The following is a 13,221-nucleotide window of genomic DNA, read 5'->3' on the forward strand; positions in this document are numbered from 1 at the left end:
CCCCCCGGGACGTTCGGGCGCGTCTACACTTAGTATCGAGGATGACCTGTTGAGAGTGACCTTGGCATTCTTCCAGCTGAAGGGAGATGCAAGTCAGTGGTGGAAGTATGCACGTGGACGCATTGGCGTGACTTGTGAGGCATTTGTCAACGCCTTCCAAGACAAGTTCTTACCTCCCACGATTAGAGAGAAGTTGAGGGAGCAGTTCTCACAGCTCAAGCAGCTCAACATGCCTGGAGTTGAATTTATGGTAGCCTTTACTAGCCTTTCTAGATTTGCATCAAAGTTAATGGCAACCAAGGAGCGCCGTTATGTGGAGTTCGAAAAATGGTTGAGGACCGGGCTTTTCTTTAAGGTAGCCGATTCAATGATTAGAGATTACGGGCGATTTGTAGAGTCGGCAGCCCATCTTGAGACAGTGATTCAGATGGAGGAGGAGCGAGTGAGAGGCTTCAGAAGGAATCATGATGTTCAGAAGGACAATAAGACGTAGAGGAGTTCTACCACACAGCAATCTTAGGGAACTCAGTCGAGGTTGACTCTTCTGGTACTGAGTTCAGGTTTTGAGAGTGGTGGTCGGGGAGATTTCACTTGTTTCAATTGTAGCTAGTTGTGCCACAAGTCTCTAGCTTGCTAGCTGAAGGAAGGAGGACAACGGTCTGCATCGTCCTTGGCTCATCCTCAGAGCCAGAGTCAAATGAGAGGGCAGTCATTTGTTTCTTATCAGTGTGGGCAAGCGGGGCACTTGAAAAGGTTTTGTCCACAGTTGGGTGGTACACCTGGTGCGTCTGGTTTAGGGCTCGCGCCAAGCCATCAAACTGTCCAATCAATTTAGACCTCGAGGGCCAATCAAGGAGCCTCTTCGGCTTAGTCAGTGTATCAAACTTATGCTCCGAGAGGTAAACAGGTTAAGTAGAGACCCATAGGGCGTGTGTATGCTGTTACCACGCCAGATTTGTTGTCAGCGCCTTCAATAGTGAGAGGTACATTCCTGTTATGCAATTTTATGGCCAATGTGTTAATTGATACGGGTGCATCCCATTCTTTTATATCATCTTCATTTGCATCGGCTTTGGGGTTGGAAGTGGCTCAATTAGCATCTCCACTCAGGGTAGAGTCACCTGTTGGTGGTGAGGTTGTGTTGAACCAGGGGTGTTGGGTTTGTGATATAAAGGTTGTTGGTCGCCATCTTTCTTTTGCATTTGTGTTGATTGATATGTTGGGTTTTGATGCTATTTTGGGTATGGACTGGTTGTCTTCATATTGTGCTGTTATTGATTGTTACCGTCAGAGGGTTACTATATGTACCTTGAGTGGTGACTATTTTTACTTTTTGGGAGACCGGGCAGATAGGGTTTTTTCACCGATTTATGATCGGCGTGGTCGGAGTGAGCTTAGTTATTTTTTGTAACCTTCTTGGGTAGAGAATGTGATGTAGTTCGGATTAATTTGCCAAGGGTAGTTTGTGATTACCCGGATGTGTTTTTTGAGGATCTTGTTAGTTTGCCACCTCATCGAGAGATTGAGTTCTCTATTGACTTAGTGCCTGACACGACACCGATTTCTATGGCACCGTATAGGTTTGTGCCTGCAGAGTTGAGTGAATTGAAGATTCAACTCCAAGAATTGTTAGATAAAGGTTTTATTTGCCCTAGTACTTCACCTTGGGGAGTACCGGCTCTTTTTGCTAAGAAGAAGGATGGCACTTTACGACTTTGCATTGATTATCAGAAATTAAACCGAGTAACTGTTAAGAACAAATACTCAATGCCTCATATAGATGACCTGTTTGAATAGTTGAAGGGGTCTTGTTGGTTTTCTAAGATAGACCTGAGATCAGGTCATCACCAGTTGAGAGTGAAGGAGGAGGATATCTAGAGAACAACATTCTGTATGCGGTATGGCCATTATGAGTTCTTAGTGATGCCTTTTGGGCTAACCAACGCACCTACCATATTTATAGATTTGATGAACTGGATCTTTCATGAGTTCCTAGACCGTTTTGTGGTTGTCTTCGTTAATGATATCTTGATTTACTCACCTTCTGAGGAGGAACACGGGGAACACTTGTAGGTAGTACTTAAGTTACTTAGAGCCCACAAACTGTATGCTAAGTTCGGAAAATGTGAATTTTGATTGAAAGAAGTAAAGTTCCTAGACCACGTAGTATATAGAGAAGGGGTGACTGTAGACTCTTCTAAGATAGAAGCAGTACAAGATTGGGAACAACCTGAGAATGCCTTTGAGATTCGTAGTTTCTTGGAGTTAGTTGGGTATTACAGTCAGTTTGTAAAGGACTTCTCTAGATTGGCCTCATCATTGACTAGACTGACGAGAAAAAGAATTAAATTTGAGTGGAGTGAGACTTATGAAAAATCATTCCAAGAACTTAAGGTTAGATTTACCACTGCTCCAGTATTGATTATTTCGGAGAGGGGTTTGGGCTATTCTGTGTATTATGATGTGTCAGGGGAAGGTTTGGGTTGTATGTTGATGCAAGAGAGAAAGGTTGTGGCCTATGGCTCACAACAGTTGAAAACTCATGAGTGAAACTATCCTACCCATGATCTAGAACTAGCGACAGTGATCTTAGCCTTAAAGATTTGGAGGCATTATCTGTATAGTGAAAGGTTTGAAGTATTTTCTGATCACAAGAGTCTGAAATATTTGTTTACATAGAAAGACTTGAATTTGAGGTAGAGGAGATGGATGGAGTTTGTAGAAGACTATGACTTTGAGATGCATTATCATCCGAGGAAGGCCAATGTTGTGGTCGCTGCCTTGAGTAGGAAATCCATTAATAGTGTAGCGAGTATTGCCATCAAGGAATGGGAAATGTTGGGCACTATTGGCGAGTTTGACTTTCATCTTGGCGAGTCCATTGATTCAGCAACTTTGTTTACCATTGTTGCCCAACTTACACTTGTGAATCAAGTTGTAGAAGCACAGCGGAGTGATTCCGTAGAGACCTTCCGGGAAAAGATCTCTAGTGGGAAGGTAGAGAAAGGCTTGAACGTATGTTCTGACTCAAGTGTTAAATACATTGATCGTCTTTTCGTGTCGGAGTCTTGTCGAGAAGTACTCCGAGAGTTTCACCATTCACACCTTGTAGTACACCCTGGAGGGACAAAGATGTATCGCGGTCTTAGTCGCCAGTTTTAGTGGATATGGGTATGAAGAAAGATATAGTTGTGTTTGTATAGAAGTTCCTTATTTGTCAACAAGGAAAGGCCAAGCATTAGAGGCCAACAGGTTTATTACGACCCTTGCCTATAGCCAAGTGGAAATGAGAGCATATCACGATAGATTTCGCTGTGGGTCTGCCGAGGACTCAACGGGATAATGATGCGCTTTGGGTTGTAGTTGACCGGTTAACCAAGTTGGTGTACTTTGTACCTATGCACGTAAGTGACTCGGTAGATTATCTTGCCGACCTTTATATTAGGGACATAGTGAGACTTCATGGGGTCTCTGTGACTATCATTTCGGGTAGAGATCCACGTTTTACGGCTCGATTGTGGCAGAGCCTCCAGAATGCCTTAGGCATGAGATTGACTTTTAGCACCGCGTATCATCTTCAGACTGACGAACAGTCAGAGCATACCTTTCAGATTCTAGAAGATATGCTTCGGAATTGTGTTCTTGACTTTAACGGGTCATGGGAGAGGCACTTCTCCTTAGTGGAGTTTGCCTATAATAATAGCTTCCAGTCGAGTATTGGTATGGCACAATTTGAGGCCTTGTATGGCCGACCGTGTAGATCTCTTGTGTGTTGAGCCGAGGTGGGTGATGCACCTTTGATAGGTCCAAAGTTGGTTTGGAAAATAACTGAGAAAGTCGCACTTATTCGTAAGAGGTTGGTTGCTGCTCAGAGTTGTTAGAAGACTTATGCTGACCGTAGGAGGTGGCCATTGTCTTTTGAGGTAGGAGATCATGTCTTTTTAAAGATATACCTAGACGGGGTTTGATAATGTTTGGAAGGAGTGGGAAGTTGTCCCCTCGATTTATTGGGCCCTTTGAGATCCTAGAGCAGATTAGAGAGGTAGTTTATCGTTTAGCTTTGCCGCCATAACTTTTCAAAATTCATGATGTGTTCCATATTTGTATGTTAAGGAAGTATGAGTTAGATCCATTGCACGTGTTGGATTGGAACGACTTAGAGGTAGATGAGGATGCCTCATATGAGTAGAGACCGGTAAGAGTCTTAGATACTCGAGACCAGTCTTGCGAGGCAAGACGATTCCTTTGGTAAAGGTGTTGTGGAGACATCACAGGGTTAAGGAAGCAACTTGGGAACATAAGTTAGAGGTTCGTGAGAAGCATCTGGACTTGTTTATTAATGTTTGAACATGTAATGAAACTTTTCTTACGTTGATTTAATATAAACATTGCATATGTTTCGGAAATGTGAATTGTATATTCAGTATTGGGAACTCGTTTTTCTTTTTAATGTGAATGGATGACGTATGGATGGGTCATGGTGATGAATTTTGTAACGCCTCGAAATAATTATAATATACCAACAGTAACGATAATTCAATAACAACATAAATCAGAGTACGATATCCTTTCATTTTACGAAGTTCAGTTATACAAAAGAGGTGGCACATGCTAATATACATTCATAAATCCTAACCTTGAATCTATAGCATGTGTCAATAACAAAAATAAGAAGCAGAAGTTAAACAGATAATGGAAATGCCCTGAAGGCTACAACTTTCCAAGACAATGCTTGGTTACATCAAAAGTGAGTTGTAAGCTCAATACATAAAAAGCCCTAGGCTTCTACAAACATTAAATACAGAATAACAAAACTAAGCCTTCAACTCCACAGTCCTCCCAAGCTAAGTCCTGGGTGGAGGCATCTAACCAACACTTGAAAATGGTTTTCCCATATAGAGTGAGCCAAAGCCCAGTAGAAATAATCCTACACAATATATGAATCTTAACAAAAATATAAGAGTGCAATGCATATGCAAGGCTCATATCAAAACGGTTTACATTTATTTCTCAAAATCATGTCATGCTCAATTTATATCACAATTCTCAAATCATATCCTTTACCATTAGAAACAAGAGGGAATTCTCAAACCGGTACAACCTTTCATGGATATTTCGTCTGCGGGAAACCGTCAAACAACACCCATGTAAACGTAGTCTATACAAGCACTACTATTATCATTTTATGAATATTTCATTCACGGGAATTAGCACCCATGTGTACGCTCGTTTTTGGGACTTTCACCCTAGACACACAAACTAACTTAATTTGGTAATACACATCTCTTTCCAACATTCACCCATTTTTTCTCAAAATCATATACATTTACAATGTATTAAATGAGCAACAAATGTTCAATGCATGTGGATGAGAAATTAGTTTCAATTCACCTAATTCTCATGCAATTTCTACAACAATCATAATTATTTTTCACCGATAGCCTAAAATAGATATTTCTAAACAGATATAAAATCTCCAATATAGATAAACTTTCCAAAATTTAAGATATGAGCGATAATACATATCCAACTCCACCATCCGTATTAATATCCATCTAATTTTGCATTTCCATCATCAATTCCATTTATTTATGCAAAATAAATATTTGGGACATTTAGGGCAAAACCCTTTTTCTTCCAAATCCTCTCCAAGGGTCAAAATCAACGATTTGTTTATAACTCGACCTCATTTCCATTCCCACAACCATTTGAAAACCTCTCTTTTGATTTTAAACTAAAACCCTAGGTTTGTTCAAAATCCTCCAAAATCACAATATTGTTTATGAAAAAACATATGGCTAAGTTAAAAATCATAAAAGAGTGTAGAGAATCCCTACCTCAAAGCTAGAAGACGAGAGAGAGAAATATGACACCCCAACAACGCTGAAACCCAACTCTATTTAGATGAAAACAAAACTCTAGGTGAGCTCTACCTTTTTAACAAAGGGAGTAGGGTAGAGAAATTTGGTAGATCTTGGTGTATTTGTAGAGAGAGAGTGAGCTTTAGAGAGAGAGGGTCTCAACTTAGGATTTTTAGAAAGTTTAGAGAGAAAGAGATGAAAAAGTGATGTAAAATAACCTGTTTACGAACTGATAAACGCACAGTTCGCTCGAGCGCAAGAGTTGTCGCTCGAGCGACCAAACACAATAAGTTGTTTCGCTCGAACGCAAGAATCTTCGCTCGAGCGTAGAATACAATCTCCTAGAAGTTTTACAGATAGAAGACCGTCGCTTGAGCACAAGAAGGCTCGCTCAAGCAAAGAACACTACCTCCCTAGTATCTCTGCAGGCCTGCAAAAGTACTGGGAGCTCATAAAGCTCGCTCGAGCACAAGAAGGTTCGCTCGTGCGAAGAGGCCAAATTCTGGACAACAACAGTTTGAACCAACTAGCAACCAACCTGTTCCAAACACAACCAAGACACTCCAATACTTAAACTCAATGAGAAATAAGGAGAAACACGGTATGAATATCTAAATAAGACAAATGAAACCCGAATTTAAAATTCGGGTCTAAACCAGAAACACTATAAATTTGACTTACTATCATTGTTGTAATTGTTTAAACTTGGTTTTAAAGTTTGATTTTAAATTTTGTGGATGAAATTCCTTAAGGGGCGAGGTTATAACGATTCTGGTTTAGACCCGACCCATTGATGTTTTGAATCCAGGTTTCATTGTCTCATATAGTTGTTCATGTCTTGTTTTCCCTCACTCCTCTTTGAGTTTGGTTATTGGGATGTGTTGGTTGCGTTTGGAACGGGTTGGTACCTTGTTTTTCAAACTTTTGTCGCCTAGATTTTTGCTTCTACGCTCAAGTGTAGCTTATTGCACTCGAGCGCCCTTTGTGAACTCTCATTACTTTTGGCAGGTCTGCAAAATTACTGAGAGTGTGCATTCTACGCTCGAGCGGTATTTCCTATGCTCGAGCGATCACTACAAGAAATTAGTGATTTAGAGACTAATATTTAGAGACCAATTGAATTTGGTCTCTAAAAGCCATCATTTAGGGACAAAAATCAATTTTAAGAAAAAGCCATACAAACACTCCATATTCCTTTTATGATATGAATATACCCCATATTTGATCAGTCGATCTGCACGTGTTTGATGTGGTTAAAAGCTGGAAGACCAAGATATTTGGTTACTAATGTGTGAAGACTTTTAGAGACCAAATTTTGGTCGTCTCAATAGTAGGCAAATAAAATCTCATCTTGTCGCTCTAATGTGTCAAATGCATGCTCTCGATCTATTCTCTCTTCTCTCTATTAGGGCTCTCTGTCTAGGACTCTAATGGAGATTTAAGATCTTCAGCTTCAATCGTCTAGGACTCCAACGGAGATCTAAGATCTTCAGCTTCAATCGATCTCATTTTCATGATCGATCTCATACTCCAACGCAAATCTATCCTCTCTCACTCTTCGTTTCCACACCAGCACCCCTTCTTACTTAGGCCCCCCCCTCTCTCTCTATAATGTATATATATGGCAGATATATGTATGGAATTTTTTTTAGTGTGCAGGTGTTTCGATCTGTGAATTGGAAGAGAAGATGAATCGGTGTAGGGAGATTAGCGAGGTCTCAATTTCTACATCTGACTCCATCTACTTCTGTAAACCTCAATGAATCGGTGTTTGGTTTTATTTAGGTATCTCGAATCCCTCCGTAAACGACCAATTCAGATCTTCGAGATGGCATCTCAAGTATATGTTCTAACTTTTTCTGTTTTTTATTAATATATTGCGTTTTCATTAATTTTAGTCTCAATTTCTGTATTAAAAAAAAAATCTAATTTCGTTGTTCTTATCGAATAAATTCCATTCATCAAACTGAGATTTTCGACTCTAACGCAAAGATGGAGCTTCTTGACATCATTCTAACCAAGGTATACACTCCTTTTCCATGTGTATTTTCTAGATGCTTTGTTTTGTTGTTGAGAAAAGTGTAAAATGAAAAGGATTTTAATCCATAAACTCTAGAACATGAAAACTTTCCTGTATAAATGTGGTCTAGTTGCAGTGCAACAGAAATAGTTTTTTAGTATATATATAGTTAATCTTAGTTTTACAAAAATTTTACAAATTAGCATATAATTTTTTTAGTTTATAAATAGTTAATCTTAGTTGGTAAATAAGGTTGAAAGAAATAAACACAAAAAAGATGCATTTTTTTATTATTTTTAATTTGGGTTTTGTATACGCATTTAGATACATTTGAATATACTTGTTTATATATATATATGTATTTTGAAGTGGTTCATAGAACATTTTGATTAGGGGTTTTACGGGTTCAGAGTGCTTGTAATGGGATCATCTCCAGGTATATACTCACTCTTTCACTTCTCCACATTAGTAGATTTTCCCCATTTTTTATTCTACATGTAGCGTATTGATATATCTTATTTTGGTTAAGCATTTTTTTATTTCCTGATTTTGGATTCTTCTAGGAAGTGTTTCTTCCTATGTCAATTTGGTTTTTCTAATTTCAATTCATGAGGTTTAGGAATTTTAATATGGTTATTGATTCATGCTGAGACAACATTTTGATGGGCTTAATAGTTTTTCAAAGTGCTTGTAACATGAGGCTGGCAAGGATAGAGGACACGGTTGAGCTACTTGAGAAGCAACTCGCATAAAAAATGTCTAAAATAACATTGGAGGAGGCCTTGACGCTTGTTCAAGCATTCAATCTTTATCTCACCTTGATGGGTATTGCTGAGACCCATCATAGGTAACTTGAATTCACTTACCTTGTTTGAAATGTCACCAGTGCTATGGCATCCATATGGAAAACATTATCTTAGTTCATGCTAAATAAAAAATGCCCCATTGAAGTTGGTAAAGATTTCATGAGCGATACAACTTATCCTTCAAGAATTGTGGTTTTAATGTGTGCGCATTTGTTCTTTGTGCTGTCAGGTTGCATCGGACTTCAATTTCAAGGACTTAATTTCCTTTGTTAAGTTATGGAGAATGTGTGCTTTCGGTCATAGTGCTACTACTTTCGGGTTTTCCCATTCCAGCAAGTGCATCACTGGCGGTATTTTATCCTTGGAGATTTCCTTCTTGTTTCCTTTGTCAACTGCACTTAGTGAACAGTTTTTCTTGAATGAACAATACTGGAGGCCTAATCATAACAATGGAGAGGTATGTTCGTTTATGTATTCTTGTTTAGTAATATTTCTCTTTTGATTTTTATTGATTCAGTAAGGCAGTTCTGGGTGGTACAAGTACAAGATAATCAAAGAAGTTGGAGATGGAACATTTAGGACCATCTGGCGGGCTATAAATAAGCAGACTGGTGAAGTTATAAGTTCATTATGTTTCCTATCAACCTTAAAAATGAATTGGTTATGTAAACACTTTCAAATTAAATGTTTATTTTAACAGGTTGTGATTAAAAAAATGAAGAGAAAATATTATTCTTGTGTTGAGGCAACCCAGGTAATTATGGTGAATTGGTGATAACTGAAAATGACGTTTGTGTTGAGGCAAACCAAGTAATTAAGTTAGAAACACCTATTATTTATTTATGTTATTTTTTCTTCACCAATTAATCAATTTTCTTTTGTGTTTTGGGACCTTAATAGTCGTCTGAATATTGTATCCTTTCATCCCTTCAAGATTACTTTAATGTTATCAGGACTAAATCATTAGTTTGAAATGCTAGAACATGACATAGTTAACCTGAAAGCATTGTGAGATGAGGTTTGGCTGAAATTAAGCCCTAAGCGTGAAATTTAGAAATCCACATTTCTAATTACTCCATGAAGGTTGATTACATAACTAAACATGAACTAAGAAATGTATTTCCCTGCATTTGAATTCTGTATCCTCAATCTACCTTATATTCATCTGTGTTATCTGCATTTAGATATATTATATTCATCTGTGTTATCTACATATCTATTTCCATGATGTATGTTGGTGTCTCGCACTGTATCAGAAAGTATTGTCACTGATTCTCCACTATTGCTGACTTATTGATATTATCGTTTATTGTTGTTACATTTTGTTTTCCCACTCTATTTCCCTTTGTTTTGGTTTGATTGTTTGTTTTCTATCAAACAGTATAATATGTTCAAAAAAATCATATTTTACCCCAAATCTATGTTGTAGGCTTCCACAACACCTTTGTTTTACCATTTTATTTTAGCAAATACAATTGTTGGATCTTGGCATATAATTGGTACGCTCTGTAGTGAATTTATTTTATACTGAATTATTGCTTGTTTGCAGTGTTTTGGTTCATAGTGATCGTGTGCACGGTGGACATTATAATGCTTATATCAAGCCAACCCTCACGGATCAGTGGTATTATATTATTTTCTCTTTCTGATTGTTATTTTTTGCCATTTATTTATTCTGTTTAACATGCTTAGCAAAGCTTTGAAGCAAATGGTGGAAAAAAAGAACATAATAATGTTTGTTGTGTTTTGTCATTTTTGACATCACAATATCATGGTTTTGTGCAAATCAATCTTTTTGTTATTGTTTCTATACTTGTTGGCATTGTTAAAGATTTTGTTTATCCCTGCTTTATTATTTCTTAGCTAGTAATTATACTACATTTTGAGTTTTTTTTTTTAATAAAAATTTAAATTCCAAATCTAAAAAAATAAATTAATTAAATTCACTACAAGTTGTTATCTTTTGGTTAATTGTTTGAATTCACTGCAAGTTGGTTTCTTATACGTTTAAATTTGATAATGAGCGGGTAACAAAAGAAGATATTAAGAGGGCGTTAGAAGAACAATATGGTAGTGAAGAAGAGGTAACCCTTTATACAACTATGATATGTAAGTTTTCTAGTCTAGGTTTAATCTTCATTTTTTTTAAGACTGTTTTTTCTATTCTCTGCTTGTATTCAACAGCTCTCACAGACAAACCCTGGGTTCAAAAACTCTCCGTTTAAGTTTACTAAATACTCTAATGCATATATGCTTGTGTATATACGTGAATGTGACAAGAAGAAAATAATATGTAATGTGGATGAGAAGGACATAGCCGAACACCTTAGGGTAAGTTATTTGAACTGTTTTTGTCAACTTGAGTTCTGATATTATTCTGTCAATCAAATTATACTAAGCTCTGTGGACAGCAAATTCCAGATAAGGTTGAAGAAAAGGAACAAAAGAGAAAGGAAAAAGCAGAAACACATCTTTATACTATCATAAGGTTGGAACTTTTTAAAGTCTCTCCTCTAAAGTTGTTACTTATTGAAAACATATGCATCTATTCTTTGTGGATCATTGTTTTATAAATCAGTTATTTGCTGCCTCAGGTTGCTCGTGACGAGGACCTTCTTGAATAGATTGGAAGGGATATATATTTTGATCTTATGGATCATGACAAAGTTCGAAGTTTTTGTATTAAAAAACAAATGCCTTTCAACCTTTTCAAGGTATTATCTGTCATTTTGTTGTCATTTGAACTTGGTTAGATTTTGATTTTGATCATGTATCTTTCTCTTGATAAATATGGACTTTGTAATCTACAAATTTGAAGGTTTGTATCTGATTGGTCTTTTCTTTGATTTGGGTTGTGCTTCTTTTGATGCATAGAGAGATCAAGTTTGTACTTCTTGCTTCTTTCCTTTTAGCCTATATTTGTATTAGGTAGATTTATATTTGCTTTGTTTTAGATTTGATTCAGCTTAGGGATGCATACTTCTTATAAATTTCACTTATTATCGGTTGAATAAATTGTTTAGTAGTCTTTTTGTGAAACCCCATATTTTTTAGGTATTAATATTTTAGTGAGAGATATTGGTGGTAGTTTGGCGGTGAGATTTTTAGATATGAACCTAACTTATTTTCATTATTTGTTTTATCTCTTTTTACATCCATTTTATTATTATCATTATTCATCTCTTTTATTTATTTATTTTTTTAGTTTGCTTCGGCTCCAAGTAAAGGTTCTTTTCTTTCCATCTAAGCAAAGGTTCTTTTCTTTCCTTTCAAGCAACCTTTCTTTGCCTACAAGTCAATTATCTTTCTTTCTCTCCAAGTTTACTTGGTGGTTATTCTTTGTTTTGTCTATAAATTGGAACTCATCCTCTCAACTTCTTTCCATTCTTCTTCTTGGATTTACAACCTTTGGAGATTTATGGTGATATAGCAGATGATTAAAGCATTGGTATTGGAAGGATTTTGCATCAAATGGTCATGGAATTGTTTTGAGGTAATTCGGGTGGTATACAATATGCTTCCTCTAAATCTCTTTGCAAAGAGTGTTTATTTTAATTACTTCTCATTTGTACTCCTCTTGATTATCTTGGTCATATGTTAAATTCTGTGAAATCATTATCTGTTGACACGTTTGAGTACTCTAGTCATTTGATAAGTTTTCTGAAGTTGTTTTGTGTAGTCAGTGTTGATTTGTCTGGCTAAATGATGTGGAAATGCTTTGTACATGGATTGAGTGGACCTTGCCAATAGCTTGGATTAATAGCCCGGATAAGCAGTTGTGCTTGGGTGAGGTGGGTAAGGCCGGTCACTGGTCATGTACCGAGTAGGACTAGGTATTTGATACTGGATAAATTATCATATATCGAGTTGACTTGTTTGTGCAATTTGGTAAATTGCTTGATTATTGAATCTAATTGGTTGTATAATTGTTGGATCCCTGTTGATTTATTTTCTGTTCGAGCTTTGTTACCTATTGTATTGTATACTTCCCAAATTAATTTATTTTTCAGGTGCAAGGAAATTTAGTGGAGATCGGATTTGAAGTTCTAAAGAGATTATTTGAGTTAGAGATTTTTGGGCCCATAACTATATATTATTTTTGAAGATTTGTATATTATATATTTTGGAGACATTTGTGTTAATTATTTAATTAGACGATTTTTATATTTGAGATTATGAGTTATCTGCAATCATAAATTTGAGGTTGATTTGATTTATTAACGGCCCGGAAGTTGGGGCGTTACACTTTTTCTTTGTTGATTTTTGTATTAGTTTTTGCTCCTTGTTCTTTGATCTTTATCACAACGATTTAATTGATATTATTGTTTTATTTTTGCTTTATAGGATTGAATCAGTGGATAAAAGATATATATATCCATTTCTAAAGGTGTAATTTAGTTTGTTTAAATTTTTGTAAAATTTTACTTTCTATGTACTCATTATGGTTTGATATGTGAATGTCAATTTTTATTTTATTTTTTATTTTTATGGTTGGATGATAAATTTAATTTTTGTGAATTTTTAGCTATCAAAT

The 13,221-nt window shown here is 36.5% G+C and overlaps 1 protein-coding gene across 30 annotated transcripts; it reads left to right on the forward strand.

Annotated features, from left to right (window-relative positions):
* The first annotated feature begins 2,122 nt into the window (after positions 1-2,122).
* On the forward strand, positions 2,123-12,935 carry LOC114287686 (ubiquitin C-terminal hydrolase 12-like). 30 transcript variants are annotated; one of them, XM_082873455.1, is made up of 11 exons: positions 5,837-7,576; positions 7,647-7,701; positions 7,833-7,883; positions 8,275-8,317; positions 8,557-8,728; positions 8,917-10,311; positions 10,725-10,771; positions 10,872-11,018; positions 11,099-11,175; positions 11,282-11,401; positions 11,893-12,935. In XM_082873455.1, the coding sequence occupies exons 6-11, from the start codon at positions 10,278-10,280 to the stop codon at positions 12,110-12,112; spliced, it is 645 nt and encodes a 214-aa protein (XP_082729581.1). In that variant the 5' UTR covers positions 5,837-7,576; positions 7,647-7,701; positions 7,833-7,883; positions 8,275-8,317; positions 8,557-8,728; positions 8,917-10,277; the 3' UTR covers positions 12,113-12,935. The 30 variants fall into 30 exon arrangements, 15 of the variants coding, with proteins under 15 accessions (XP_082729591.1, XP_082729589.1, XP_082729590.1 ...); XM_082873452.1 differs by having other exon boundaries at positions 5,837-7,701; positions 8,261-8,317; XM_082873459.1 differs by lacking the exon at positions 8,275-8,317.
* The last annotated feature ends 286 nt before the right edge of the window (positions 12,936-13,221 follow it).

The sequence above is a fragment of the Camellia sinensis genome, chromosome 6 (genome assembly GCF_055761805.1).
Source record: "Camellia sinensis isolate YWXY chromosome 6, ASM5576180v1, whole genome shotgun sequence".
Lineage (NCBI taxonomy): Eukaryota > Viridiplantae > Streptophyta > Magnoliopsida > Ericales > Theaceae > Camellia > Camellia sinensis.

Coding starts and splice junctions, on each gene's coding strand:
- LOC114287686 (XM_082873451.1), top strand. CDS start 10,278: ATGCTTATATCAAGCCAACCCTCACGGATCAGTG. Junction 10,312..10,724: donor CCAACCCTCACGGATCAGTG/GTATTATATTAT, acceptor GGGTAACAAAAG/AAGATATTAAGAGGGCGTTA. Junction 11,402..11,892: donor TGCCTTTCAACCTTTTCAAG/GTATTATCTGTC, acceptor TTATTTTTTTAG/TTTGCTTCGGCTCCAAGTAA.